The 26938-nt window shown below is 30.8% G+C and overlaps 2 protein-coding genes across 2 annotated transcripts; one reads left to right on the forward strand and one right to left on the reverse strand.

Annotated features, from left to right (window-relative positions):
• The first annotated feature begins 18257 nt into the window (after positions 1-18257).
• Positions 18258-20830, forward strand: LOC114279021 (uncharacterized). Its single transcript, XM_082893082.1, has 2 exons — positions 18258-18836; positions 19689-20830. The coding sequence occupies exons 1-2, from the start codon at positions 18465-18467 to the stop codon at positions 20610-20612; spliced, it is 1296 nt and encodes a 431-aa protein (XP_082749208.1). The 5' UTR covers positions 18258-18464; the 3' UTR covers positions 20613-20830.
• A 703-nt stretch (positions 20831-21533) lies between these two features.
• Positions 21534-22427, reverse strand: LOC114261057 (MADS-box transcription factor 3-like). Its single transcript, XM_028201260.2, has one exon. It carries the CDS (start codon positions 22425-22427, stop codon positions 21534-21536), a length of 894 nt encoding a protein of 297 aa, XP_028057061.2.
• Positions 22428-26938: the final 4511 nt, after the last annotated feature.

Genomic DNA, 26938 nt, shown 5'->3' on the forward strand with positions numbered 1-26938 from the left:
GCGAATTTTGCCTCTGCAGGTACTGCCTCAGGGAGCTGGCCGCTAGCGATTTCTTCTAACTCATCATAGTAGGACGCCATGTGCACTTGATCGTGCATGGGACCACAGTACCCAATCATATGTACATTCTTCCTTTTCTCTTTGTGATTAGGATAAAGGTCCTTCCTTACGTCACGATTACTGACATCCTTGAGCTTCAGTTCATTTGCGTCAACTTTCTTCTTGAAGATACTTTTCAAAGTTTAACAGTCCCTAGTAGGGTGTCTGGTGGTTCTGTGATAAACACAATAATCTGGGCTTTCTTTGTCCTTATTGGTTGGAGTGACATCAACTAGAGGCAAAGTAAGTTCACCATCAGCTACCCATTCTTTAACCAAGGCCTTAACATTCTCAAGGCTACAAGAATATGGATTTCTGTCCTCATAACTCTTTCTCTTTCGAGAGGATGATGCCTCCTCTTACGAGCGACTCCCTCCTGTAGAGGTTACCGCAGCAACTCTATTACTACAGGGGTAGCGGTGGCTGTCACGAGATCTGTGCAAGGGACCAGTGGTACTGAGGTTCCTAGTTGCCTCAATTAAGGCTGAAAAGGTAGGCAAATTATAGTTCACCAAGAAAATTTTGCAGTCGCATATGGCACCCTCCATACATATGCTAACTAAGTGGACTTCATCCACTAGTTCATGATAGTCAATAGCCATATCTTGGAACCGTTTAACATAGTCCAGTATATCTTCGCTTTCATTTTGGACATCTCGCCAAAGTGTGAGGGTTGTAATTTTCTTTTGGACTTGGAAGAACTTCGTATAGAACTTGTTCACCATCTTCTCCCAACTCTTGATCAAGTTGGGAGCCAAGTTCACATACCAGCTGTAAGCCTTTTCAGTAAGTGATTTAGAGAACTCCCGAAGGTGCAGAGAGTAGTCACTGCCATGGATACCAAGAGTTTCGATGAACCTCACCACGTATTCTCTGGCATTACCTTGTTTCCCATTAAACTTAATAAACTTGGGCACTGTATACCCAGTTGGGTATGGCATGGTCAATATCTCCTGAGAGTATGGAGGCTTCACATCTAGGTCGGGGAGAGATGGTAGTTGTTTCTTACTATGTTCTTGCTCGAGCATAGCTTGTTCATCAGCTAGAGTAACAAAGTAAGTGAGCTGGAATGGTCCAATCTGCTCCTGGATGGCTGAACCAGCGGTCGTACCATTTACCTGAGGTACCACCGGAGGTACCTGGATCGGAGCTCGAACCTTAGGGAATAGGTTAGGCACTGGGTTTGGGACTACTATAGGCGGAGTTGCTTGCACTGGAACTGGTCGAGAAGCCATGGCCATAATAGCCTCAGTGAGGGTTTGCAAAGCTGCCAGGATCTCCCTCTGCGTATCCTGGAGTGACTGAACTGCCTCAATCACAACACTGTGGTCACGGTCCTCCGCATGTGTTACTCCGTCATTGGAAGAGCCTTGTTGCCGTGGGGGTTGCTGAACTTCATCCCCTGCCATCTTTTCCAGTGAAGTGTGTAAGCCACTACGGGTATGAACCATCAACAAAGCAGCCTCCCCAGTAGAGTCGTCAAAAAATGTAAGGGGGTTCAAGGTCAGAGAGGTGATTAGAGAGGCAAAACTATGCTAATGGTCGAATAATGGTAGAAATGATTGGAGAATGAGTAACAGCAACTATCTGGGAGTTAGAGAGTGTGTAGCTAGGTGAGGGTGAAGCAAGTGGCTCAAGAAGAAATGTACGGCAGTGCCAAAATGGGCAGCATCTTCCTCAAATCCCAAAAATTCCTCTTCTTGAACCTTAGGAAATGGGTCTTATTTATAGGGTTTTCGTTGGTGCCAAGAGGACACCAAGTGGCCAAACAGAGAGAAGACATATGTCCCAGAGGATTACATGGATTATTCTGCCTTGAGCCACCAGGCTGGAGATGCCACGTGTCCCTCTGCATGTACTATGTACTATCTGTTTGCCTCCACAACTACCTTTTTGAGCCTCAGCAAGTGTAGTTGCAACGGGAGTGTTTGGTGTTGCAACTCCCTTTTGAGTCTTAGCAAGTGCAGTTGTAGCGGGAGTGTTTGCCTCTATACTTGCCTTCTCAGCCTGAACCTCAGCAAGTGCACTTACAGCGGTGAACCTTGTTGCTGTACTTGCATTCTCAGTTCTATTTGGCCAGTTCATGTATTTTCAAGACTCCATTAGTTTGTTATCGACTATGTTTGTGCTCACCTCAGCGAAGCCTCCACTCTTAGCCACCTAACCACAAACTCTCCAGCTTCCCAGGGCAAAGGTCACAGCCTAGCCTACTGTCGACTATGTTGTGCCTTAGTACCAAGCCCAAGGGGGCTTCCTTAGTCCTGCCTGTGAGACTAAGGTAGGTCCATGACCTGGGTAATGGAAATGGAGTCCTTTATGTTCGGGCTACCCTGCTTCCATCTTCGCGGGATTGCCGCGGTAAACCGGTATCGCTGGGCCAGCAATCAGTGCCAAGTTAAATGAGCCTTGGGGCCTGCTATCAGCCCTAGGTTAGCAATGCCTTGGGGCCTGCTATTAGCGCCAAGCATTAGCCTCTACTTGCAAAGGGAGGCCTCTCTCAAAGGCTGCTATCACCTCGGCAGGATATTCCCTCTTCAACTTAGTTGCTGTGGTACCCATTTCCCGCGGCGAGTTCAGACGGCAGCATCGAAGATATTAGAGATGGCGGTGCCGATAGAATGTCTCTACAACTTGGGCATTGCATATACTGCCTCTGCAACTTAGTTGATTCGATTTTCTCCTTTCCTCAGTAACTCCAGATGGCTGTGGTACCGACATTACTTGGAATGGCAGTGGAACTGACATTACTTGAAACGGCTGCGCTGGGACGAAGTGCCTCCGCAACTTGGCCATCGCAAGTGTTGCCTCAGCAACTTAGTTGCGTCGGCTTTCTTTTTATCTCAACAACTTCGGATGGCAGTGGAACCAAAGATATTAGGAATGGCAGTGCTAAGGCAAAGTGCCTCAGTAACTTTCCCGCTGCACATGTTCCCTCCTCAACTTCACTGCTGCAGGTGTTGCCTTCGCAGGTTTGACTTAGGCATTTTCCTTCGTGAAGTCTACTTGGACCCTTGGTGGGTCAGACCTGCTTCGGCCCACTGTTTGTCCACTTCCGTTGGGCTTTGGCCCATGCTCTTTTTTCAATCCTGGTCGCCTCTTTAGGGCAACCTTAGTACTTAGGCCCATACTTAATTTGGAGCTTAATTTATGACCCTCTACATTTGCATGTGAGAGTTTTCCTTCACGAAGTGATATGCCTTTGCTTATGTAGGAGGTATCTATCAACACTCTGTCGCTAGCGAGACACATGTTGGTTCGTCATTGATCGTAAGCTTGTGTGGTTGCTTTACACATGGCATTCCTTAATGTAATCATATGAAAAATGTAATTAACTTGTTGATTGAACTTTTTTGAAAAATTTTATCATAATTGATTACAAGAGATCCACTTGATCCTAAGATCAAGAAACTTTTTAGCATATTCCAAGATGTGCACAGTAGGAGCATAAATATCTTCTTCGATATTGATTCGAATTAAGAGAATGTTATGTTTCAATCTCCCACAATGTGATATGTCAATTTCTCTCAACAAATTTTTATGAAATAGAAGTCTTAAAAATTGATATTTTAGTCTTAAAAATTGATTTAATGAGTTTATGTGAAAATTATTATCTTGATTCTTGTAGATGTGTCCCCCTAAATAATAAATAAAAAATGATAATGAATATATTATTATTTTGATTTATAGTTATAAAAATATTAAAAATTTTAAAAATTTTATTAAAATTTTTATCAAATATTTCACATAGATATGAGACTCATATGATATGTGTCTCACATTCATATAAAATATTTACTCCCTCCGTCCCAAAATATTAGTCCCTTATTTCATTTTTCATTGTCCCAAAATATTAGTCTCTCTTTATAAATTAAGTACAAAAATAATGTAAATTTCCTATTTTGCCCTTCTTTTAAATTAATAAACAATTTAAAAAGTACAATTATGACATTGATATTCCCAAAAAATGTACTATCAAAAGGGTAATTTTGGAAAATCAACTTTTTTTAAATGCAATAAGTGTACTATCAAAAAAAGTTAAATTCCTCAAAAGGGACCAATATTTTGGGACGGAGAGAGTATTAAAAATTTTAAAATTTCTAAAACTGTTAATAATAACATAATTAATTGACCACTCATTGACATGACAGGAAAGGATGGAATTTTTGCACTGCCTTCTCCTCAATCCAAAGGAGGTAGGTACAAATCCTAAGTTGACCGCTTGTGTGTCTTATATATTATTAAAAATATTAGAGATTTCAAAAATTCAATTAGAAATTTTATCAAATGTTTCGTGTGGGATCCATATAGAACCTACATTATGTAAGTCTCACACTCATATAAAATATTTAATAAAACTTTTAATAAAATATTAGGAGTCTCTAACATTAGTCATATATTACTCAACACCTAAATTACACACGCATTACAATACAATCTTCAAAAATTCCAATTGATGATTTTATCAATACTAGTTAGGTGGTACATCATGAGTCGCATCCAGCTTTCCTTTATTCAACTCTACGTCGAGTTAGGTTAGGAATTCTAAATAACTTATTAATTTTTTTATAAATTTTTTTATATAAGTATATATCTTATACATAATAAATTTGTGTGTTATATTCATATGAAATATTTGGTAAAAAATTTAATAATTTATTTAGAATTTATAACATTTTTTTTTTACATTGGACTCCAAAAATTCACTCCATTCATATGCAAAGAAAACAAAGGTAGCGTTTGGTAAAATTTTCTAAATATGATTTGAGAATTAAGTTGTATTTTTAATTTGTGAGTTTTGAAATTATGATTTGAGTGTAAAAATTTGTTTGGTTATGAGTTTTGAAAAAAAAATTCAATTGAGTTTTAGAGGGAGTTTTGAATTTTTGAAATTAAAAAAATTATTTGATTCAAAAATTTAAAACTCATAACCAAATACACAACCCAAAATTCTATTCAAAACTCATATAAAAATTAAAAAAAAATCTGAAAATATTTTTTATTTACAATATAAAAATAGCATGTGCTCAAGAAAAAAAAAAAAAAAAAACCGAATACTGTACCGATCAATCAGCCAGATGTCCGGGTGGACAACTAGGTTAGCCAAATTTTCTCGTTTGGAAATAAGTTTTCAAAAGTAAATGTAGAATTATAATTTGAAAACTCAAAACAAACACTACACTCAAATGAGCTGGTGGAAATGAATTTAGAACACATAACCAAAAACAATCAAACACTTTGAAAACGAAACAACTCAATCATATATATATATATATATATATTTATTTATAATATTATCTGAATTTGGCTAACAAGTTTTGAATATATATATACAATATATTTTTTTATTAATTTAAAATTTTTATCTTTCTTAAAATACCTCTTACACAAATTGTAATATGAAAAAAATATCTCAAAAGCATTTATTAGCATTTGACATAGTATATTAGAATATGTTAGAGATGGAGGATTCATACAAAGATATCAAAAAAAAACAATTAATACCAGCTTTACCCCGTAAATATTGAAAGTTATACTTAAAATCAATCTACACTATGCATTAAAGTTGTGTTTGGTTTATTAATTTAAGTAAAAATTTGAAAAAAAAATGTGATATAAAAATAAAATATAATTAAATTTTACACATATTTTATATATATATATATATATATATATTAAATCTTTATCAAAATTTATAAATCAAAAAATAACGGTACGGTAATATTTTTCTATGCCAAACTTTTTAGTTTCTTTTAACATGATGAGAAATTAAACAAAAACAGACATCAACTAGAGAGACCCATGGGCATAAAAAAAAAAACTAGAGAGACCCATAAACCTTGGTGGACGCCTGCTCTTGATTCATCACTATCTAGTCATAATGAATGCATATTTCTCTGTACCTTGTGGCTTTGTGCTGATTGATTGTGGGACCTAATGGAATTCGCCATTTATTAAATTGGAACTTGGACCATTTTTGCTTTGTCTTTCAATGCCTTTCATAATTACCAACATATTAAATTAATCAAAAATATATACACTAATAAAACTTATAAATTTATTTATCAATTAAAATATCATTCAATAAATAATTTTTTAATTTAAAATAAGACCCACTTTGATAATGTAATCGGTGATGTTACATGCATAAATTAATTTACACATTAATATACCAACTAGTGTTATGATATTATTATTGATCACATTTATTATACAAGTTACAAATACTTAAAACTATATAAATGATGCCACATCATATATTAGTATATTAATATGTACATTAATTGATACATATAGTATTATTCTAATGCAATAAGTATCGCATTAATTATTAAAAAAAATATCAAATTTATTAAATTGTATCGTTTGGCAAGTTAACATTTTAGATAAAAAGTCAAAAAGTTATTAAAAAAGTCAAAAAGCCTAAAATCTATATAAAAAAAATCAAAGATTTCATTTTCTCTCTACTTTTTACATATCTTTTTGTAAAAAATTAAAAAAATACTCTAAATATATTAATTTTTTTTACTTTATATTTTAACTAAAAAATTTAAAAATTACTAAAATAATCTATTCCCAAACAAGATCTAAGTAATGTATTTGACAATATTGTGAGGCAAGTTACTTGTAAAGAGATGGTGTGAATTCAGTGTGTTAATTTAATAATTAATTATTAACTTTCATTGGTAAAGTGCTCTTTTAGTAAAGGGTCCAGCTTCTCTCAAGTTGAGATCAAGATTGGACCCGTCCAGTCTGATTTATGCAGCCTTTTTTTTGGCCTGTTTTAATAATCTGAACCGTTCAATGTGCAGAACTCGTCGAGTACTGTATGCCTGTAAAAAATCACGTTGATCGGATATCAATAGCTATGTGATCATATCAGTTTTGTATCAAAAAAATGGACGATGAAAAAATTAACGGTTGATAAAAAACTATTTTGTTCATATAGCTATCGATATCCGATCAACGTGATTTTTTACAAGCATATAGTACTCGACGAGTTCTACACATTGAACGGTTTAGATTATCAAAACGAGACCCGTGGTCGGTCCTCACGGACCCAACAGTACGATCTAGTTCGATCTTGGACTGGACCAAAACCACTGCCTTTAGTAAAAAGCTACGTTTGTAGCCTTGTTTGTTAAAAAAGTTAGGTTGACTTTTTTAGAAATGAGTCATTTGGCAAATTTTAAAAAGTCACATATTTATACTATATATTAAGTAAAAGGAGATTTTTAACCCCAAGTTTTGTGAGAGTTTCAATCTCCCAATCTAAATTTCTTGATTTTTTGATTTAAAAAAAAAAACCTTAACATTTATTAACTTCTCCAAACTCCCAAGTCTTACCTTCATAATAACACTTTAATACATTAGGAACATAAAAAAAATATTTTGAAATCTAACACATGAATTCCTTGAAAAGTCCCAACACATATGATTATTATCCCTCATAATAATACTTTAATGCATTAAGAACAAGCATAAAAAAAAATTCTTTAAAAGTCTAACACATATGATTATTATCAAAATATTAAACTTTAATATAATATAATAAAAAAAGACATTTAATTTCTTGAAAAGTCTAACACATATGATTATTATCAAAATATTAAACTTTAATATAATATAAAAAAGGAAAAAAAGAAGACATTTAAAAAAAAAAAAATTTAAAAATCGCAATTCAAAAAAAAACCTTAACATTTATTAACTTCTCCCAACCCCCAAGTTTTACCCTCATAATAACACTTTAATGCATTAAGAACAAGCATAAAAAAAATTCTTTGAAATCCAACACATATGAATTCCTTGAAAAGTCTCAACACATATGATTATTATCCCTCATAATAACATTTTAATGGATTAAGAACAAACATAAAAAAAAATTTCTTAAAAAGTCCAATGCATATGATTATTATCAATATATCAACTTTAATATAATATAATAAAAAAAAAGACATTTAATTCATTGAAAAGTCTAACGCATATGATTATTATCAAAATATTAAACTTTAATATAATATAAAAAAGAAAAAAAAGAAGGCATTTAAAAAAAGAAAGAGAAGATATTTAAAAATCGCAATTCACATATATAGATAATTGTAAACACAATCCGTGCATAACATGGGTGATATGCTAGTAGAATTATAATTATATCGTTTATGTTTTTTTATTTATATTTACATGGATAAAAATATAAATTTTTTATATTGGGTGGAGGTAGTTTAGTCATTTTATTGTGATGTGACATTATAAATAAATATTAATCAAAAAAGTTAAAAGCAACTTTTTACTAACTTCCCAAATCACTTTCTAAAAAAACCAAAAACTTAGTTAAAAACAAAAAATTAATTTTTAACAATCTTTTCAAAACACTCCAATATATATATATATATATATATTAGTAGTCAAGCATAGGCAGCACAAATGCTTCTTTTATTTTCCTATAATTTTTTTTTTATAAAAAGATAGAATAATTGGAAAATGTTATTTTTTTTCAAAACTTGTATACACTTCTACTTGAATAATGTAATAATAATATTTTTATAATGGAAAAGTGCATTAATAGGTTATTTGTTTTAAATTGATACACCCACAATCAAATAACTCATCCTTTAATATTTTTTATTTGTGTAGTCTTCTTACTCGAAAGAAAATAATCATACATGTCACTAAACAAATTTTACAAATAAATTTCACTCTCTACAACAACAAATGAAATTGTTATGTGTATGATCTATTATGTTCAAAAAGCAATGGAACCTTTACTATTTTCTTAAATATAACAAGTTTTATGTATTTATATTTAAAGGGAGAAATAAAAAAGGTAAAACTTATATCACAATAGACAATAATCCTCTCTACTCAATAAGGCTAGGTTTGACATCCCTTAAAAAAGTCAAAAAGTCATTATCCTATTTAAGTTAAATCATCTTATTTAAGTCACATCACCTTTCTATCACATCACTTCAAACCCAACTCATATTTCATAAAAAGTTAAAAAGTACACATATTTAAAACATCCCAAACAATCCTACGAGAAAAAACAAGATAAGATAAAAACAAGACATTTTTATTAAATTAAAAATATATTTTACTAAATTAATAAATCTTTTATTGAAATTAATATATTTTTTAATTTTTCTTTACCTATTTGAAAGATATTTTTCACCCAATTTGGATACTAAACAATTGCCTTACGATACTTAGGGATTGTTTTGCATTTCCTATATTAGCACATTTTTTTTTTAATCTTTTTATCTTTTTGTTGTCATCACCTCTCTATTTTTTTATATATCTTTTCGTGAAAAATCAAAAAATACATTTACTTAGATCATCCCAAATAACCTTTTAATAGAATTTGATTAATGTCAGGCATCGTTGTTTTGGAAAATAAGTTAAAAGTTTGTTTTTTTTTTTGATTTTTTTTAAATATATATAAAAAAATAGAAAAGTGATGTAACTTAAAAAAAATTAAAAGTCAAAAAATTACTTTTAACCTCATCCCCAAAAAAGGCCTTTGAGACTAATTCAAAAGTGATTGAATAATATACAATAAAATAATACAACTAATTCAAAGATAAAGAATCTTTATAAAAATTTTTCATAATATCTCTTTTATGATATCTCACATTATTGATAAAATTTGCCGTTGTACGAATGATCATCCAGGTTAGCAGCTTAATTATTTATTTATTTTTTATTCAAGGGGAGCAGCTTATTGAGAAGTGGAACAAATGGAATAGGAATGGCAATGGGGTAATGGGGTGGATATTAATTCCCCATCTCCATTCCTCTATAATAAATTTTTTTCATTCCCCATTCTCCATGGGTACCACCCTCCCCATTTTTTAATGGGTATGGATTTTCCCTAACCCACTTTAATCCCCATTTTTATTTTTTATATTTAATGTTAACAACCACTTTTTTTTTTTTTTTTTAAGGTTCACAACAAAAACTAAATATACCTTCAATCTTTTTTCTTTCTTTTTAAATATATTTAATGTTAACAATTTTTTTTATTTTTTATTTTTTATTTTTTTTAAGGTTCACAACAAAAGTTAAATATACATTCAATCTTTTTTCTTTTTTTTAATATATTTAATGTTAATAATTTTTATTTATTTATTTATTATTTATTTTTTTATTTTTTTAAGGTTCACAACAAAAGTTAAATATACCTTCAATCTTTTTTCTTTCTTTTTTAATATATTTAATGTTAACAACCTTCTTGTTTTTCTTTTGTCTTTTTTTTATAAAGGTTTTAGCTAAATATACCTTCAATCTTTTTTCTTTCTTTTTTAATATATTTAATGTTAACAACTTATTTTTTTATTTTATTTTTTATTTTTTTAAGGTTCACAACAAAAGCTAAATATACCTTCAATCTTATTTTATTTTATTTGGTTCAACAACAAAATCAAATACACATTAATTAATTAATTAAAAAGTTTGTTTTATAATAATCAAATATATAATTTTGAGAAAATCAAAAAGTTTGTTTGAAGAAAGTGTTATAAGACTCATATTAAATTGCATCAGGGCATAAACAAGTAATTGTTAGCCACGGACAATTTAGACATTAAACCATCTTTCTCTTAGCAAATTTGAACAATTCATTTTAATTTATCCAAAATCTAATTATACCTTTAACAAATCTGAACCACTCATTTTAAGATATCTATGCATTACCACACCCAATCCATCCTCCATCTTCTTCCTTTAGTCCCCCACGAATTTTGTTGTTTGTTACTTTTAAAAAACAAAAAATATTTTTTCAATTAAATTTTTACTAATTTCACAACACCATCACCACTATTCTCACTTTCACTGTCACACTATCATCACCATAGCCACTACCATCATCACTGCCGCCATCACCCCACCACTATGTAACAATTTCTACTTTCACCTTCGTTCCATCACCACCACCACCAAATATAAAAAAATATATTTTGAATTTTTTTTATAAAAAATATTTTTCATTAAAAAATATTTTCTATCTAAATAAATGAAGCATAACATTGGGAAACAAGCTGATTTTAGTTAAATCTGTTCATAACTAAGAAAAATTCTTTTAATTTAAAAAAAATTATTTAGTATGACTTTGTATCCCCTTTTTGTTTTTCTAGCAAATAAATCTATGTACCCATCATTTCTAACCAATCACAACTCATGTTTGTTTTGATTCTCTACAATTTCCTTATTTTCATATATATATATATATATATATATATGTTGTATAAATTGTGTGATAACATAAAACAAATAGATTCATACTCGTTAATTGAAATTTCAGAACAAGCAAACCATTCTGAAAATTACAATACACAACAAAATAAAATAACATAGAAAAGCAAACAGAAACCTACACTAGACAATGTCCTTAATTTTTTTTAAATAAATTTAAAAAATTCTAGATATGCATAAAATTTGACAAGAATAATGTGACAATGTTAATTAATGTGTATTTGATTTTATTGTTGAGCCAAATAAAATAAAATAAGATTGAATGTATAGCTTTGGTTGTGAATCTTAAAAAAAAAAAAAAAAAAAATGGTTGTGAACCTTAAAAAAAAAGAAAAAAAATTAAATATATATTTAGCTTTGGTTGTGAATTTAAAAAAAAAAAAAATGGTTGTGAACCTTAAAAAAAATTAAAAAAAGGAAAAAAATTAAATGTATATTTAGCTTTTGTTGTAAATCTTAAAAATTTAAAAAAAAAATGGTTGTGAACCTTAAAAATAAAATAAAAAAAGATTGGAGGTATATTTAGCTTTGGTTGTGGATCTTAAAAAAAAAAAAAAAAAAAATTGGTTGTGAACCTGAAAAAATAAATAAATAAAAAAAAGAAAAAAGATTGAATATATATTTAGTTTTAGTTGTGAATCTTAAAAAAAAAAAAAAAAAAAAAAAAAAAAAAAAAAAAAAACATATGGGGAAATTAGTGGGTACCCATCCCCAACCCATTCCCTGTGGATATTTAAAGAATATCACCTACCCTACCCAATGGATAAGAAAAAGAGGAAAAAATCCATGTATTTGGGTTGGGTCTCCATGAATACCCACAGGGTAGGTTATCCATTGTCATCCCTAAAATGGAAAGAAGAGAACTTTATATAGTGACTAATAGGGCCATTGTTGTCACCTTTTTGACCATTGCACTCGCCATTTTCTTTTTCCACTCCCTTTCACATATTAATTTTTGAGGTGAAATTAATCTTCGTACACTTTTTTCCAATACCACTGCACCTTGCAGAACTCCCGTTCCACTGTTTTGATTTGAGAAAATCCCCTGTAAATTTAATTAGAAGAAAATTACAAACTTATTAAATAAAAAAAGTCAATTAGTTTCATCTTTTGCCATCACCTTAATTTATAATTATATGTCACTCCACTGACTTTGCCACTCATATACTGAAATAACTAATGTTCTTTGCCTGATTAATGGGGTCAATTTAGTAAAATTAATTATAAGGTAAAAGTTGATAATTAAATGTAAAAGCTAAGAACATAAATCTCAACACATTATGATAATTAGCTTTTTTTTTTTAATCTCATAAGTTATAAGCAAAGAATAGTGTAAAAAATAATTTTGTATGACTATGGTGCTTAGCCAAACAAAGAAAAGGTCACGCGAACAAAATGTGTGATTAGGTGTTTAGATAATCATCTAGTCAAATGTTTAGTCGAACATAAAGTTTAGATGGGAAGCCCAAGCACAAAATGAACCAAGTCAAGGATAAATCCACAATAAGTGAGATAATACTTATCATTTCTTGGAAAAAAATCACTCAACCAGGGCACAATACCACTTATGGCAAAGCAACATAGGCAAAAAGTTGCACAAAACTCTCAACAGTAAAGTAAATAGGTATAAAGCAGAGTTCAACTTCCAGGCCTTGGTACACAATCACTTGTGCTCATTGCACTTACATTGAGAGATAAGTTTGTAACTATTGATTTGACCTATAGTTGATCATCCCAATCACAAGAACTCATTGTATTGTTATTGTAAGCTAGTTGAGAGTGACTGGAATCAACCACGGTTTGTGTGAATCTATTCATTGCCACTGTAGTAGATCTTTCCCTACATATACACTAAATACTCTAACATAAACTTTCAAAATAAAAAATTACTATAATCAACCATACAAGCCACATCAAAACACTATGAATGCATATAACTAACATCAATTACAAAGATTTTTCTAGATTTAGGCTCTGTTTGGTTGTGAATTCAAATCATGATTTCACACCTTAATTCAAGTATGGTGTTTGGTTAGTGTTCTCAAACGATGATTCCAAAACTCTGCACAGAACACCTGCAGTTTTCTGTTTTGATAGGCGCGTTTTTCTTTTTTTTTTTTGAAAATTTTGCCAGACGAGACGTCCGGCAGGTCGTCCGGCCAGTTGACCGGAATAGTAATTTTTTTTTTTTTTTTTTTTTTTGCAATTGATTTATATAATTGGAAAAAATATTTTCTGAAATTTTTAAATTTTTTATGTACTTTAAAATAATTTTGAGTTGTATGTTTAGTTATGAGTTATAAATTTTTATATCGCATATCAAATATCACATCAACAATTCCCCACTCAAATAAAAATCTTTACCAAATAAATTTTCTACACTCAAATTATAATTTCACAACACACAAACTCAAAATACAACTCATACTCTCAAATCACATTTACAAAACTCTACTAAACACTACCTTAATTTTTACGTTGTTTAGTAAAAAAAAGTAAGGGACATGTTTATATATATACCAATAGATAAATGAAGAATATTACGAATTATAATATATATTGTACATCTTTATAAACAAAACGAAAAAGAAAATGATAGAGAAGAAAGAAGAAAGCAAAGTCCCGACAGATAGGGACACCTCAGAAGAACGAGGTACAAAGTTTAAACAAAATGTCATGTTTTTCCTCTCATTGAGGGTGGAAGTGATTTTTTTTTAGTTGTTTTTTAATTAGAATATGAGTTTAAAAGAAAATATATGTTTGAAAATAATTTTTTAACTTTTTTATAAAAAAATATGTAAAAAATAAAATGAATGAGAAAGATTCTTTAATTTTTTTATATGAATGAAAAACTTTTAAATTTTTTAATTTTTAATGACTCTTTTACTTTTTAACTAAAATGTAAATTACCCACATGAAGAGGAGCTTTAGCTAGCTTTTTTGGGTGAATAAAGCTTTAGCTAGTTGAGAGAGTAAAAAATGACAAGAGATCTCAGTTTTCAAACTTCTCAATGTTTTTGTTTTAAAATATTCCTATCTATTAAATCATATTTTAAAATTATCACAGTTTGAAGTTTTTAATAATTGATTGATTGTGAATATTTTGAAATAAACAATATTATACACTCATAATTATGTATTCAGTAATAGGAATTAAGGTTATGTTTGATTCACAAGACAAATATTAAATTAGTGTGGTATTTACTATCTAATTGGATTAATATCCATTGGATTAATAATTCCACCCCTACCCTATTACTAATAATCTTACAAATTTATTGAATTAATTATCCATTGGATTAATAATTTTAAACCAAAATGTTAAAACAAACGTAGGATAATTGGGCCTACCGATTAATAATCCCAATCCTATGCTCTACTCCATCTAATCAAACATGCCCTAATAATTCAAATTCATTTTATTCATAGATTTCACATTTCATTAATTTAATCTCCACCATATATATCCATTATGAATTCCTAATTCCAAATTCTAGCTTTTTTGTTTTGAAATAACAGGGGAGAGAGAGAGAGAGATTTGAGAAAAAAGCTCCAATGTGCTTCTTGTTGACAGGTTGCCAAGGGAGGGGGATCCACGACAACTCACAAAACCTTTGAATCTAATAAAGGCAAATTCAGATACCTCACCCGAGGCCTGACTTTATGTGTTTAGCCTCTCTTATACTTTGCTATCTTGAAATGTTTTTTTTTTTTTTTTTTCAAAAGAAGTTAAAGAACAAGACCAGAAGTCATATCAGCAAAGGACTCGAGCTCATTCTCTTCTTAATATCATTAAATCTTTTTTTCCCCATATATGTAAAACTCAAGTTATGTGTAGAATTATTTTATTGGATAAATTAATAATTAAATTAATTTGTATGAGTAATTTAGTATTTTTAAGAAATTAGGTTCATATTCATTTTTTGTAACACCCCGCCCTACATCAGAAGTTTACATAAGTAATCTTAAGACTACCTTACTACTTAATAACTTGGGTTTAAAGTTTTGGGTCATGTTGCAAGTAGTAGAGTGTTACAAATGGGATCAGAACCGATCTATGCACACAACTCTGTAGGCAACTTATTTTGGACTAGCCACGAGTAGGGGTGTGCGCGGTGCGGGTCGGTGCGGTTTGAGAGAAAAATAGAAACCGTATGGCGGGTGGCGGATTGATAAAAGTGTCACTAGAATTTGCCATTTTTCTTATCGAAAACCGGCGGTTCGGTTAGCAAATAATGGCGGATTTGCCTTGGCGGTTCGGGCGGATTGGCGGTTTATAAAAAATATAATTCAAATTACAAAACTTAAATCAAAGAGTAAAAAAAAGACGAGAGATATCGTAATGTTAAGCATCTTGTGAAGCTTTCTTCTGATGCAGCAAGTGTAGCAACAACATGATAATATCAACGACTATACCATCAGTTCATTACAAGCATCTGTGGAAGCTACAATGATCAAATACAATACATAAAATTCCCCTCGAGCAGTAATGTAATACTATATTCTAAGATATAGAACAACAAGCAAACTTAAGTAAAAAAGAATTTTTAGAATCCTATAAAACATGATTTAATAGCGGTGCGGGTCGGTGCGGTTTGGAAGAAAAATAGAAACCGGCGGATTGATAAAAGTGTCATTAGAATTTGCCATTTTTCTTACCAAAAACCGGCGGTTCAATTGACAAATAATAACGAATTTGCCTTGGCGGTGCGGTTCAGTGCGGTTTTGGCGGTTTCGGCGGTTTCGGCGGTATTATGCACACCCCTAGCCACGAGCTTGTCTCCACAAGTTAGCTTTTGGATCGTGTTGGTAGACTCACAAGTTACTTAGGTCAAAAAGTAGTGTAACCCAAAAACTAACTTGGGCTAATAAGTAGTGGGACATTACATAAGTATTAAACCTCTTGAAATAAGAAAAAAACTAGAAAATACATATAGATATATTGGGAAAAAAAGTTATAAGGAGTCCTAAAACCTTGCTCCAAAAAAAAAGTATGCAATGTAAATTCAAATTTAATGTGTGATATGTAGATCATACTTAGGGCAAGTTTGGGAAGATTCAAAAAAGTCAAAAAGTCAAAAAGTTACTCAAAAAGTTAAAAAGTTAACACTATTCACCAAAAGTCAACAATTACGGCTGCACAACTCCCAATTCAAATTTTTCCCTACAAATCAATTTTTACAATTTTTTATTACACATTTTTCAATAAAAAGTCAAAAAGTTAACCCAAACATCTATATTTTCAACCTCAATTTTTTAGTCCAAAAAAACAAAAAGTGCACTTTTTTAGTCTTCCCAAACTTGGCCTCAGAATGTATGTAGTTCCCACTACGGAATCATAGCCTACCAATCCATTTTGTGAGACTTTGCATGTGCATGTGTGCCAAATTGCCATAGAGGGAATATATACTAGAGAGAAAAATGGGCTGTTAAATAAAAAACAAATACAGGACAACAGAGAGAGATTTTGTGCATGTATTGGGCCAGAGTTCGGTCCATTTGGACAATCCATAACACGATCTCTCCATCTCTCTCTGTATGGACCAACAAGTAGAGATATGTAGCCCAACACGGCATCAGAAAAATATTGAAAGGGACATTCCATTCCATTCCTAATCTCTATGTTTAGAGGTGGTTTGAAATATTCTAAATAAGTGTATTTTTTGATTTTTTATAAAAATATGTGTAGAAAAGTAGAGAAAGTGGGTAGAAAAATAAAAAGGAAATGTTGATAGATGTGACTCAAATAAGTGTACGTATGTAAAAAAAAAATTTTTTTTTAGTGCATGCCAAACACTTACTTAGGCCTCATTTGGGATGCTACCTTTTTAGCCAATAAGCCAAAAAGTTACTAAATTAGCCAATTAGCCAATTAGTCATACCAAAAAGTCAACAATTACGGCTTCTCTCTATTTTTTGCACAGCTTTTCGTAATTAGTCAAAAGTCATCCCAAACATATAAGTTTTTTATACTTACCTTTTTAGCCAATTAACCAAAAAATTACTAAATTAACCTGTTCCCAAACGAGGCCTAATCAAAGTGTTTTTAAAAACTATTTTCAACGTAACCAACCAGAACGTTCTTTAAACAATCAACTCACAAACATACTCTAAAGTACTTTTAAAATAGAAAAAATGGTGTGGTTTTTCTTGTAACACAACAAAAGCATTAGTAGTGACAGCAAAGACATTCCTGGTGAAGTATACAATATGATTTGGTCACTTTTGATTTGAACACCTTGCAACTAGGCTAAACCATAGAGTTGGTAATTGGTAATGTACATAAAAATTTAAGTTTAGATTGTTCCACACAATTTTTTTAACAAGGGAAATCCACATCACATACTGGTAAAATTTGAATTTAAAAATCATATCCAATGAAAAGGAATAATTATGTAGTAATCTTAGAATATAATGTAACGCTAAATTTTATAAGTAAAACATGTTGACTCATTTTTATTAAATAGTTGAGAAATTATGACTTTATTTTGTTGCAATTTTCTATTGACCACATTATATGAATAATACCACCTAATACACTTTGAGAATATTTAACAAAATTTCTTAAAAAACACCTCATCAACTGTTGATTAACTTGTTTCATACCACATAAATGAAAATATTTATATTAATTTAACTACTCAATATAAGACCAACGGGTTTCTAATCCAATGAAATTATCGAATTCTCATTAAGGGTTTAATTTTTATTGGAGACGAAATTGAATAATTAGCTTACTAAAATACAAAAATTATCAAACATAAATACAATAATATTGTGCATTAAAAATAAAATAAAATATGTGACATACTATTCCCAATTTAGATTTGTATTATTAAATAATAGTATTCAAATTTGGAAATTTTTTTAATTTTTAGATAGGCATATGAACCGAATCGAATCGGGTTTAATTTGAATGAAACCCAGTTATAGCCCTAGCCTAGGTAATGCAACGCAACACCGCCTAAAGTAAGCCTTGTTTGTTTAAAAGGCAAGGGCAAGGAACAAATATACACTCCATCCATATAAATAATAATCATGATAGAATAGATTTATCACCACAGCACAATACATACATACAGACTTGTTTGAATCGTCAACCAAATATCAACCAATCATCGATGGCTTCTTCTTCGGATTCCATGGACAACACTTTCAGAGCTCGAGTCCAGAAGATCTTCGGGTCTCTCTCCTCATCATCATCATCGTCATCATCGCTACGCCCTCCGTGGTCTCTCACCGGCGACGAGGTCGAGAAGAGACAGTGGCGACGACCCTCCTCCGCAAAAGACGACGACCAAACCCCCGTTTCTTTCTCCTTCGATGGCCTTTTCGCCAGTAATACTCGACGACGACACGACCTCCAAGATATCAATGACGATGATGATCAATTGGGAGGCGGTAGGCATTCCTCTGAATATGGCGAGGGTGATGGTAGAGACGAATGGGAGATCAGATCGTCCATTGGCTTGGACTCAACGCTTGATACCGAGGTTCAAGTTCGAATTTTGTTTCTCATTTTTGTTAATTTATGTTGGTGAAACTGTTTGTTCTTGTTTTGATTTTACTTAATTGGATGTGAAGGCTTTGCTTGATTATGGTTATATGACAGTATTATGATGTGATCAAAGGACACCAACGTGACCTGGTGCTACCTTTGGATCTTCGATTGTATTTGTGATGTGAAGGGAAGAAAAAATACACATAGACTACATTTTTAATTTTATGCTTAAATTAACCCAAAAAGTAGATTTCTTCTGACTAATATCTCCTATTAATTTTCTTCTCATTTTCCCAAAAAAGAAAATATATATTTAGCTTCTATTATTTCAATTTCTTTGCCTTTCAGTTTGTTGTTTCACCACAAGTTCAAGATTCAAACACAGTAATAATTTTTTAATTTTATAAGTTTGTTTGATAAATAAATAAAGGTGTTGATTGTGTTTTGGATTTGCTTGAGATGGCACAATACATTTGCTAATCAATGGATGATATAATTTTTTAATGCACAAAAGCAATGAGTACTCATTGGTTTTAGAATATTTCTTGTTGATAATACCATTCAACTTGGTTTTAGACATTGCTATATTTCTTGTTGGTACCATATTTGGTTTTATCTTGAAAAAATTTGGGATGAATTTTTTATATATTCATCTACTTTCGTTGGTGGAATTCTAGTGTCTGTCTATGCTTGTAGGGTTGCTTGTAATTTGTTTCTTTATATATATTTGGATGAGTGTGGGAATTTGGAGGTTTCAACTAGCTTCAAACTTTCCTTGGGAAATCAATGGACTGGCTGTTTACATCCAAGGCTGATATGTTTCTTGTGATCAAACTGCCTTCAGGAAGAAGAAGATGAATATGATAAAGTGGCCGAGGGCAGAGAGAATGTTAGTGATCGCTTGTATATGAGTGATGTTACCAATCATGGACCATATTTGAACTCTCACAATGTGCTTCCCAGTTCTGTTCACAATGCCCCTAGGGATCCTCGCGCCAATCAATTTGCTGCAAGACTTGGGCTGAATGAAGAGAAAGTAGAAGATCAGAAGTATTGTTCTAATCACACTAGTGATGATGAATCTATTCCAAAAGTTGAGGAGCCACATATTAAAGCATCAGAAGATGGTTGTAAACTGAAATCTATATTGAAGAGGAAAAATAATGCGGCAAGTTCCAAGGCGCAAAAACATGTGAGGTTTGATCCAGATTGCAAAGATGATTGTGAAGAAGCTTCAGAAAAACCTCGAGATTTCATGACGGGTACTTCCTCCATGGAGAACAGCATTTCTCATCATAACTCTTTGTTGGCTGGAAATACGCCAGGGTTTCCCAATTATGTGTTGAATCCTTCCAAATATACACATTACAGTTTTGATTCGCCCAGTGAAATTGATGATGAATCCAATAGCCAAGCTTGTGTGGACCTTCTTAAGCTGGTAAAAATGTCAAAGCCCAAAGAGTCTGGGTCACAGTCAGGGGAGGTATCATCTCATCTTCCCATAACCTTCATACCAAGGAAGAAGGCAAGTGGTGCAAGACCAAAAGATAATAGCAGTGAGGTGAAGCAAAACCAAGATGAGGTTTGTAAGCAGTCGTTGATTCAAACAGAGTTTCCCCTTTGCATTGCTGCTGTGGAGACCCAGAGAATTGAAGTTAATGCCATGGAAGATGAGCTGGAAACAACTGCAACAGATGCGGGTGCTGTTTCTAAGAAACCATGTCGTCTTTATCGAACCATGTCAAAGTTAGAAGACCTTGTTTCTTGATGTTCCATTGCTGTTTTGAAGAGTTGCCTAAATTTGTTAATTCCGTAAACTGAGATCTTGTTCTCTTCAAATCTTGGTGCATTTCAAGTTATAATCCCCAGCCCTGGCAAACTGATGTCTGGAATTGCTTTGAAGTGTTTGTTTTTTGCTTAGTATGGAATTGTTTGACAAAGATTCAGTGGTTTGAATGTGATATGAGGAGGGGTTTTTCTTATCAATTACTTCGTTATTTTTTCTTGTTCCATAGTTTTTTTTCATCGTTTTAGTGAGTTTGTTTGAGGTAGTTTCTTACTAGCTAAAAGTTTATAATAGAAAGGCAGAAGTTGAAGGAAGTACTTTTCTCTCATTTTTTCAATAATTAATTATTTTCAGTTTATTTAAACTATTTTTATTTGTAAGTTATAAGTAAAAGTTGCAGTAAACATTCTCATAGCATAAGCTCTGCAAAAAAAAAAAGAAGAAATGTATGCCTACAAGTTGCGCCAAGCAGGGCTGTTGAGTGGTTATGGTCTATTGCTAACATCTTTTGATCTACTTCAAAGTTACTGAACCAAAGCTCTCTTCCAAAGTCATTTGATCAATAGTATGACACTAAATTATTGAAGTGAATGAAAGCAACTTCAATTTGAGTGTACTCTAATCTCATTGTTATGCAATCAACTTTCTTTCTTTCTTTTTTGCCACATCCAGAGTCCAACAAAATTTATCCATTTGCATTTTCTTGTATAACAATGAATGTCAATTGGAAGTTATTAACTTCATAAATCTATATAAATAGTTAAAATCAATTGATCAGAACCTAAAAACAAATAAATAAAACAAATAAAGAAAAACACTGGACTTCTATTTCCAAAACTAATCAATTTCTACTACCATATTAGAATAACTAAATGCGTTTCTGGTTCATCATCTGAAATTCCCTTACTTGTCCAACTGAGAAGGATGCACACTAGATGAAGCACATTCCATCTTCAAACACTGCATATACGGCGACATTGTCTGTATGCTCGGATTGCAGTAGCTTACAGGCTGTGAAGGATTGTTAACAATCACATTCTCCAACATCATCGGATCATAATAAATTAGCCTATCTAGTGCATTGCAGATAAAGTTACTGTTAGACACGCCGCCCAGTTGATTGTAATACTGATTATTGTTCATTGGCATCATCGTCATCATCATCATTGGATTCGCCTTGGAATTTGCATCAACTTGAGCCTGATTGAAAGAGTACTGTAAATTAGCAATGCCGTTGTCAACTTCAGTCCCAAACATGCATCCATGCATGAAATAAGATTGGTTTTGGGTGGTTTGAGTGTGAGAATTGTCATTGATACATGCTACTGACAGTTTTTGATCAATACCCTTCATGAATGCAACCCTAGCCTTCACATCTTGAAGCTTTCCCTCCAAAACACTTTCAAATTCTTTGAGTTGTTCTTTCGACAAACCATTGTACCGAACATCCCACGTAGAGTACCTAGCCTCATCATTTTTCTTTCGTAGTTTCACAAGCGTGTCTTCAATCTTTTGATTCCTATCCTCAAAAAAGTCGGACAAACCAAGGGTTCTCCTCGTGCGATCTTCACTAGATTGGTTTTTGTAGGTGTCGATCAAGTGCTGAATTACGTCGAGATTTGGGGGCCAGATTTCTGCTTGATCATCTGTAGGACGATCATTGATCTTAGGACCATAAATAATCAAGCACACTTCAACATCACAGAGGGTTTTTAATTCGTAAGTCTTCTTTTTCAACCCCTTCTTTCTCTTTTGAAAGGCCACATATCGAGTCTTATCATTGCATATGAGTTCCATGTTTTGTTTAGCTCTACCCATCTGCAAATTCATATATACTTATCATGAGTTCTTCATAGTAAAAACACATAAACAAACAAATAAATTCAAAAATTTTAAAAAATAAAATAAAATTGAATACAACATGATATGTAATACAAAACATAAATGAAATTCAAATTATTCAGAATGTACTATAAAGTTTATGGCAATGAGACTTTGAAGTGTTTTCATGCCTCTGTTTATAGGAAAAGATATGCATATTAACACCTATGAAGACATGTATACCTTATATATATATATGATATGAGAGAGAAGCCTGTCTCTTTCTTTAAAAATAATTCACAAAAGAATTAAGATTGTCATTACATTTATAGAGGAGAAGATTATTAAGATTAACTTACCCATTGTTTTGTAATGTATTTTGGTAACTAAATCAAAATTTTCAACTCACTATTAATTGAAAAAGGTATGATGAATATTTGAAAAATTGGAAAGTTATCATTAATTATTGTCATAGAAACTTTTTAAAGATTCATCATACCTTTTCAATTACAGAATAAAGGTTGAGACCCCCTTTAGTTTTGATTGGTCAACTTTTTCTCTTTTTTTTTTTTTTTTTTTTTTTTTTTTTTTCTTCTCACGCAATCCCCAACCTCCATGTGTGTGAGGGGGTTGTGGGGGTGAGTGTTTTAAGGGGTCTAAATCAATGCCCTTCAATTACATATACTAGACACGTGTACTAATCATGTGCACCCCAATAGTTGATCAGGGGCTAGGTGCACCAAACCATGACACGTGTACTGATCATGTGCACTTCACATTATGTTGTATGGTTGGGTACACTGTGGTTTTATATATATATGTACTAGAGTAATCCCTGCATGGTTAATACATTTATATTATTAATATATATTTTTTATATTTTCATAAAATAAAATAAAAAAAATTATTGTGTAGCTCATAAAGATAAATTTTTTTAAAGATAATGTGAAATATTGACAATATAATAATAAATTGTTAACAAATTAAAGTATTAAAATTATTTCAAAATTAAATGTGCATCAATCTGGATAATAATATAATAATGGTCTATTATTTATTTTGTTATGAGTGAGAAGTGTTATAAGGTGTATCGAGCATGTAATAGTTTTAAGTATCAAATTTGTTGGTTCCGAAAAGTGAAAAAAAAAGAAAAAAAAGAAAAAAGAAAAAAAGTAGTCCTAAGAAGTTATACATATATAAAAAAATACTAAATTAGTCTCAATAATAGTATCAAGAACCAAATAAATGTATTTTAGCATTAAAATTTTAAAAATCTCACTAAAAATGTACTTTTAAGGATAAAATAATTTGATTTTTAAAATATTTAAACAAATAAAAATAATAATAATTCATCACTAAATTTACAACAACAATAATTTGGCAATAAAAATATTTGGTCTTTAAAAATTAATTTTGTCCGTAAATGAACTTTTGTTATAGAGATATGAGAAAAATTTTGTCTACAAATATTTGATCACTAAAAGTTATTTTTCCCTTAAAGTTTTTTTTGCTTAATATGCGTTTTAATTAAAAACAAAAATATATTTATTTAATTAAAAACACCTTGATGTGTTTTACCTTAAACCTAAAAAAAAAAAATTAATAAAATTATTACTAAAACTATAATTAAAAACACCTTCATGTGTTTTACATTAACCAAAATAAAAATTAATAAAATTATTACTAAAAACTTTAATTAATTTTTTTTAATTAAATACAAAATGAACTTTTAGTGACAAAAAAAATTAAGGTTTAAGAAAATTTTATTAATATTTGCTTCAATGGAAAACCAAAATATTTTTATTAATATTTACATTAAATGCATATCAATCAAAATAGTCTTATTAATATTTACATTTAATGCGTAGCATGGGTTTCAGAAAATTTTGTTTTGAAAAGAAAATGTACTCCTAATAATAAAGTTATTAGCTGCGCATAGTAGGATTAAGGTTTAAAATTTGTGTTTTATTTGAAAAGAAAATGCATGCGAATGTCTTTAAAAAAAAATTTCACTAAAGTAAAATATTAATAAAAATATTATCATATAGCGAATGTTCCATTTTTGTAACTTGCACCACATTAGCAACCTGTTCCATTTTATCTATGAATATGGATTTGATCCATTCTGCAAAAAAAATTCAGATATAATGAGGGCATAATTGTGAGAAAAAGAGTAAAGAAAAATCAATCATAAAAAATAATAATATACTAATAATGTATCAATAAGTTATAAATGTTAAAAGTTGGACATCATAAAAGAGAATGATATAAATTTAACATAATAAAAGAGTTATGAATCTAGAGCAATGCTACGTATCTCAAATTTGATCTTGTCTTGAATGGCTCGAATTTTGTTTTGTTGGTCGTTCGGTAAAAAGGTTGACAGTCATGATCGACAAGGTGACAATCACGATAGACAAGTGCTTTACCCGGTCGTTCGGCCGGTAGACCAGTGAACACAAATTCAAACCATTCGAAGCAGCTCAATTTAAGGCAACAAGGATTTCTCATGAATCTAACATCATAAAAAAAAAAAAAAATTGCATTCACAAATATTCGTCAATGATTACCTTTCAAAAGATAAAAAAAATAGTAGGAGTCTGAAGGTAGTGATTCTCCTCTGAAAGATCAAAAAGAGTTTAAAAGAAAAGGAATTAAGTCTTTGAGTTCAAAAGAAACGTTGGTATTATTATAGAATGTGTTAGAATTTCTATGGAAATTTTTTGTAATAAAGGTAATGGAATTATTCTATAATAAACATGTCATCCGTATTGAAGGTAATGAGATTATTATTATAGGAATAGAATTGAAGGTAATGGAATTATTATTATATGAATAGAAGATAGCGGAAAAAATATAATGGAAAGCCTTTTGAATTAAATTTTTGACATTTTCATAATTATTGATTTTATTATGATAGTAAGCAATTGTAATTTTATAACTTTTGTTATATTATTGAAATTCATTAAAAAGCATTTTAATTTAATTAAATTATGTTTTAAACCAATTGTAAGATCACACGTGTATTTTGAAAATTATAAAATTTAGAAAATTGAGAGAATTTTAGTAACATAATTAAAGGGAGTATCCAAAAAAAAAATAAAAAAATTGAACACAACACGATATGTAATACAAAACATAAATGAAATTCAAATTATTCAGAATGCACTATAAAGTTTGTGACATGGTGTTCTCATGCCTCTGTTTATAAGAAAAAGGTATGCATATTAACACCTATGAATACATGCATGTATACCTTATATGAAATATACGATATGAGAGAGAGCTTATATGTATATATATGATATGGGAGAGAAACCCGTCTCTTTCTTTGAAAACAACTCACAAAAGAATGAGCCATGATAGAGCCCCCCTCCAATCACCACCCCTACAACCCCCCCCACAGACACGTGGCGGGTGGTGATTGGAGGAGCAGGAAAAAAAAAGAAAAGAAAAATAAAATGTAACCAATGTGAGAGAGGGGGGGTCAAAGGGGGTGGGAGAAAAGGGGGCATGAAACATTTTTGCAAAAGAAGAGCTTAACTTTCATAGAGAAGGGAAGATTATTAAAATTAACTTACCCTAACAACTAATCAAAAAGATATGATTTATATTGTTTCCTAATGTATTTTAGTAACTAAATCAAAATTTTCAACTCACTATTAATTGAAAAGGTATGATGAATATTTGAAAAATTGGAAAGTTATCATTAATTATTAATTGTCATAGAAAGTTTTCAAAGATTCATCATACCTTTTCAATTAGTTGAAAATTTTGATTTAGTTACCAAAATACATTATGTCTAATCACATATTCTTGATTTCTAGGTATGGCTAGTTTTTTTTTTTTTAGGGTAGCTATGCAAGTTAATCTTAATAATATTCCAATCTCTATAAATGTAGTGGCAATGAAAAAGACGAAACACAACCCACCTTAATTCTTTTCTGAGTTGTTTTGAGAAGCAATTGTAAGAAGAAATCATCAAAGCTAATGGCAAGGCAGTGAAAAAAAAAATCAGTGTTACTGAGATACAGGAAAAATAAAATATGAAACACTTTTTATTAAATTTAAAATATATTCTACACTAAATTTATACTTTTCAACTTCTTCAAAAAATTGTTTTAAAGATATTTTTCACCCATTTCGATACCAAACAATACCTTATGACAATTATTAAATTTGCCTATATACAAATGATCATCAAGGTGAGCTGTGAGCTTAATACGAGGTGGAACAAATTAATGAAAAGAAAAAGCATGAGAAGTGAACTTTAGGTAGTGACTGAAGGGGTGTTTCGGGGACACCAAATCATTTGATCAATAATATGAGACTAAATTATTGAAGAAGTGAATGAAAGCAACTTGAATTTGAGTGTACTTTAATCTCATTAGTATGCAATCTACTTTCAGAGTCCAACAAAATTTATTCATTTGCAATTTTTGTAATACAATGAATGTCAATTGGAAGTTATTAAGTTCATAAATCCA

Source organism: Camellia sinensis, chromosome 10, assembly GCF_055761805.1.
Source record: "Camellia sinensis isolate YWXY chromosome 10, ASM5576180v1, whole genome shotgun sequence".
In the NCBI taxonomy this organism is placed as follows: Eukaryota; Viridiplantae; Streptophyta; class Magnoliopsida; order Ericales; family Theaceae; genus Camellia; species Camellia sinensis.

Bases quoted from the DNA above. Each gene is read 5' to 3' on its own strand.
- LOC114279021 (XM_082893082.1), top strand. From the start codon at position 18,465: ATGGCTTCTTCTTCGGATTCCATGGACAACACTTTCAGAGCTCGAGTC. The intron at 18,837-19,688 runs GTTCAAGTTCGA...AACTGCCTTCAG, and splicing joins ACTCAACGCTTGATACCGAG to GAAGAAGAAGATGAATATGA.
- LOC114261057 (XM_028201260.2), bottom strand. From the start codon at position 22,427: ATGGAACTCATATGCAATGATAAGACTCGATATGTGGCCTTTCAAAAG.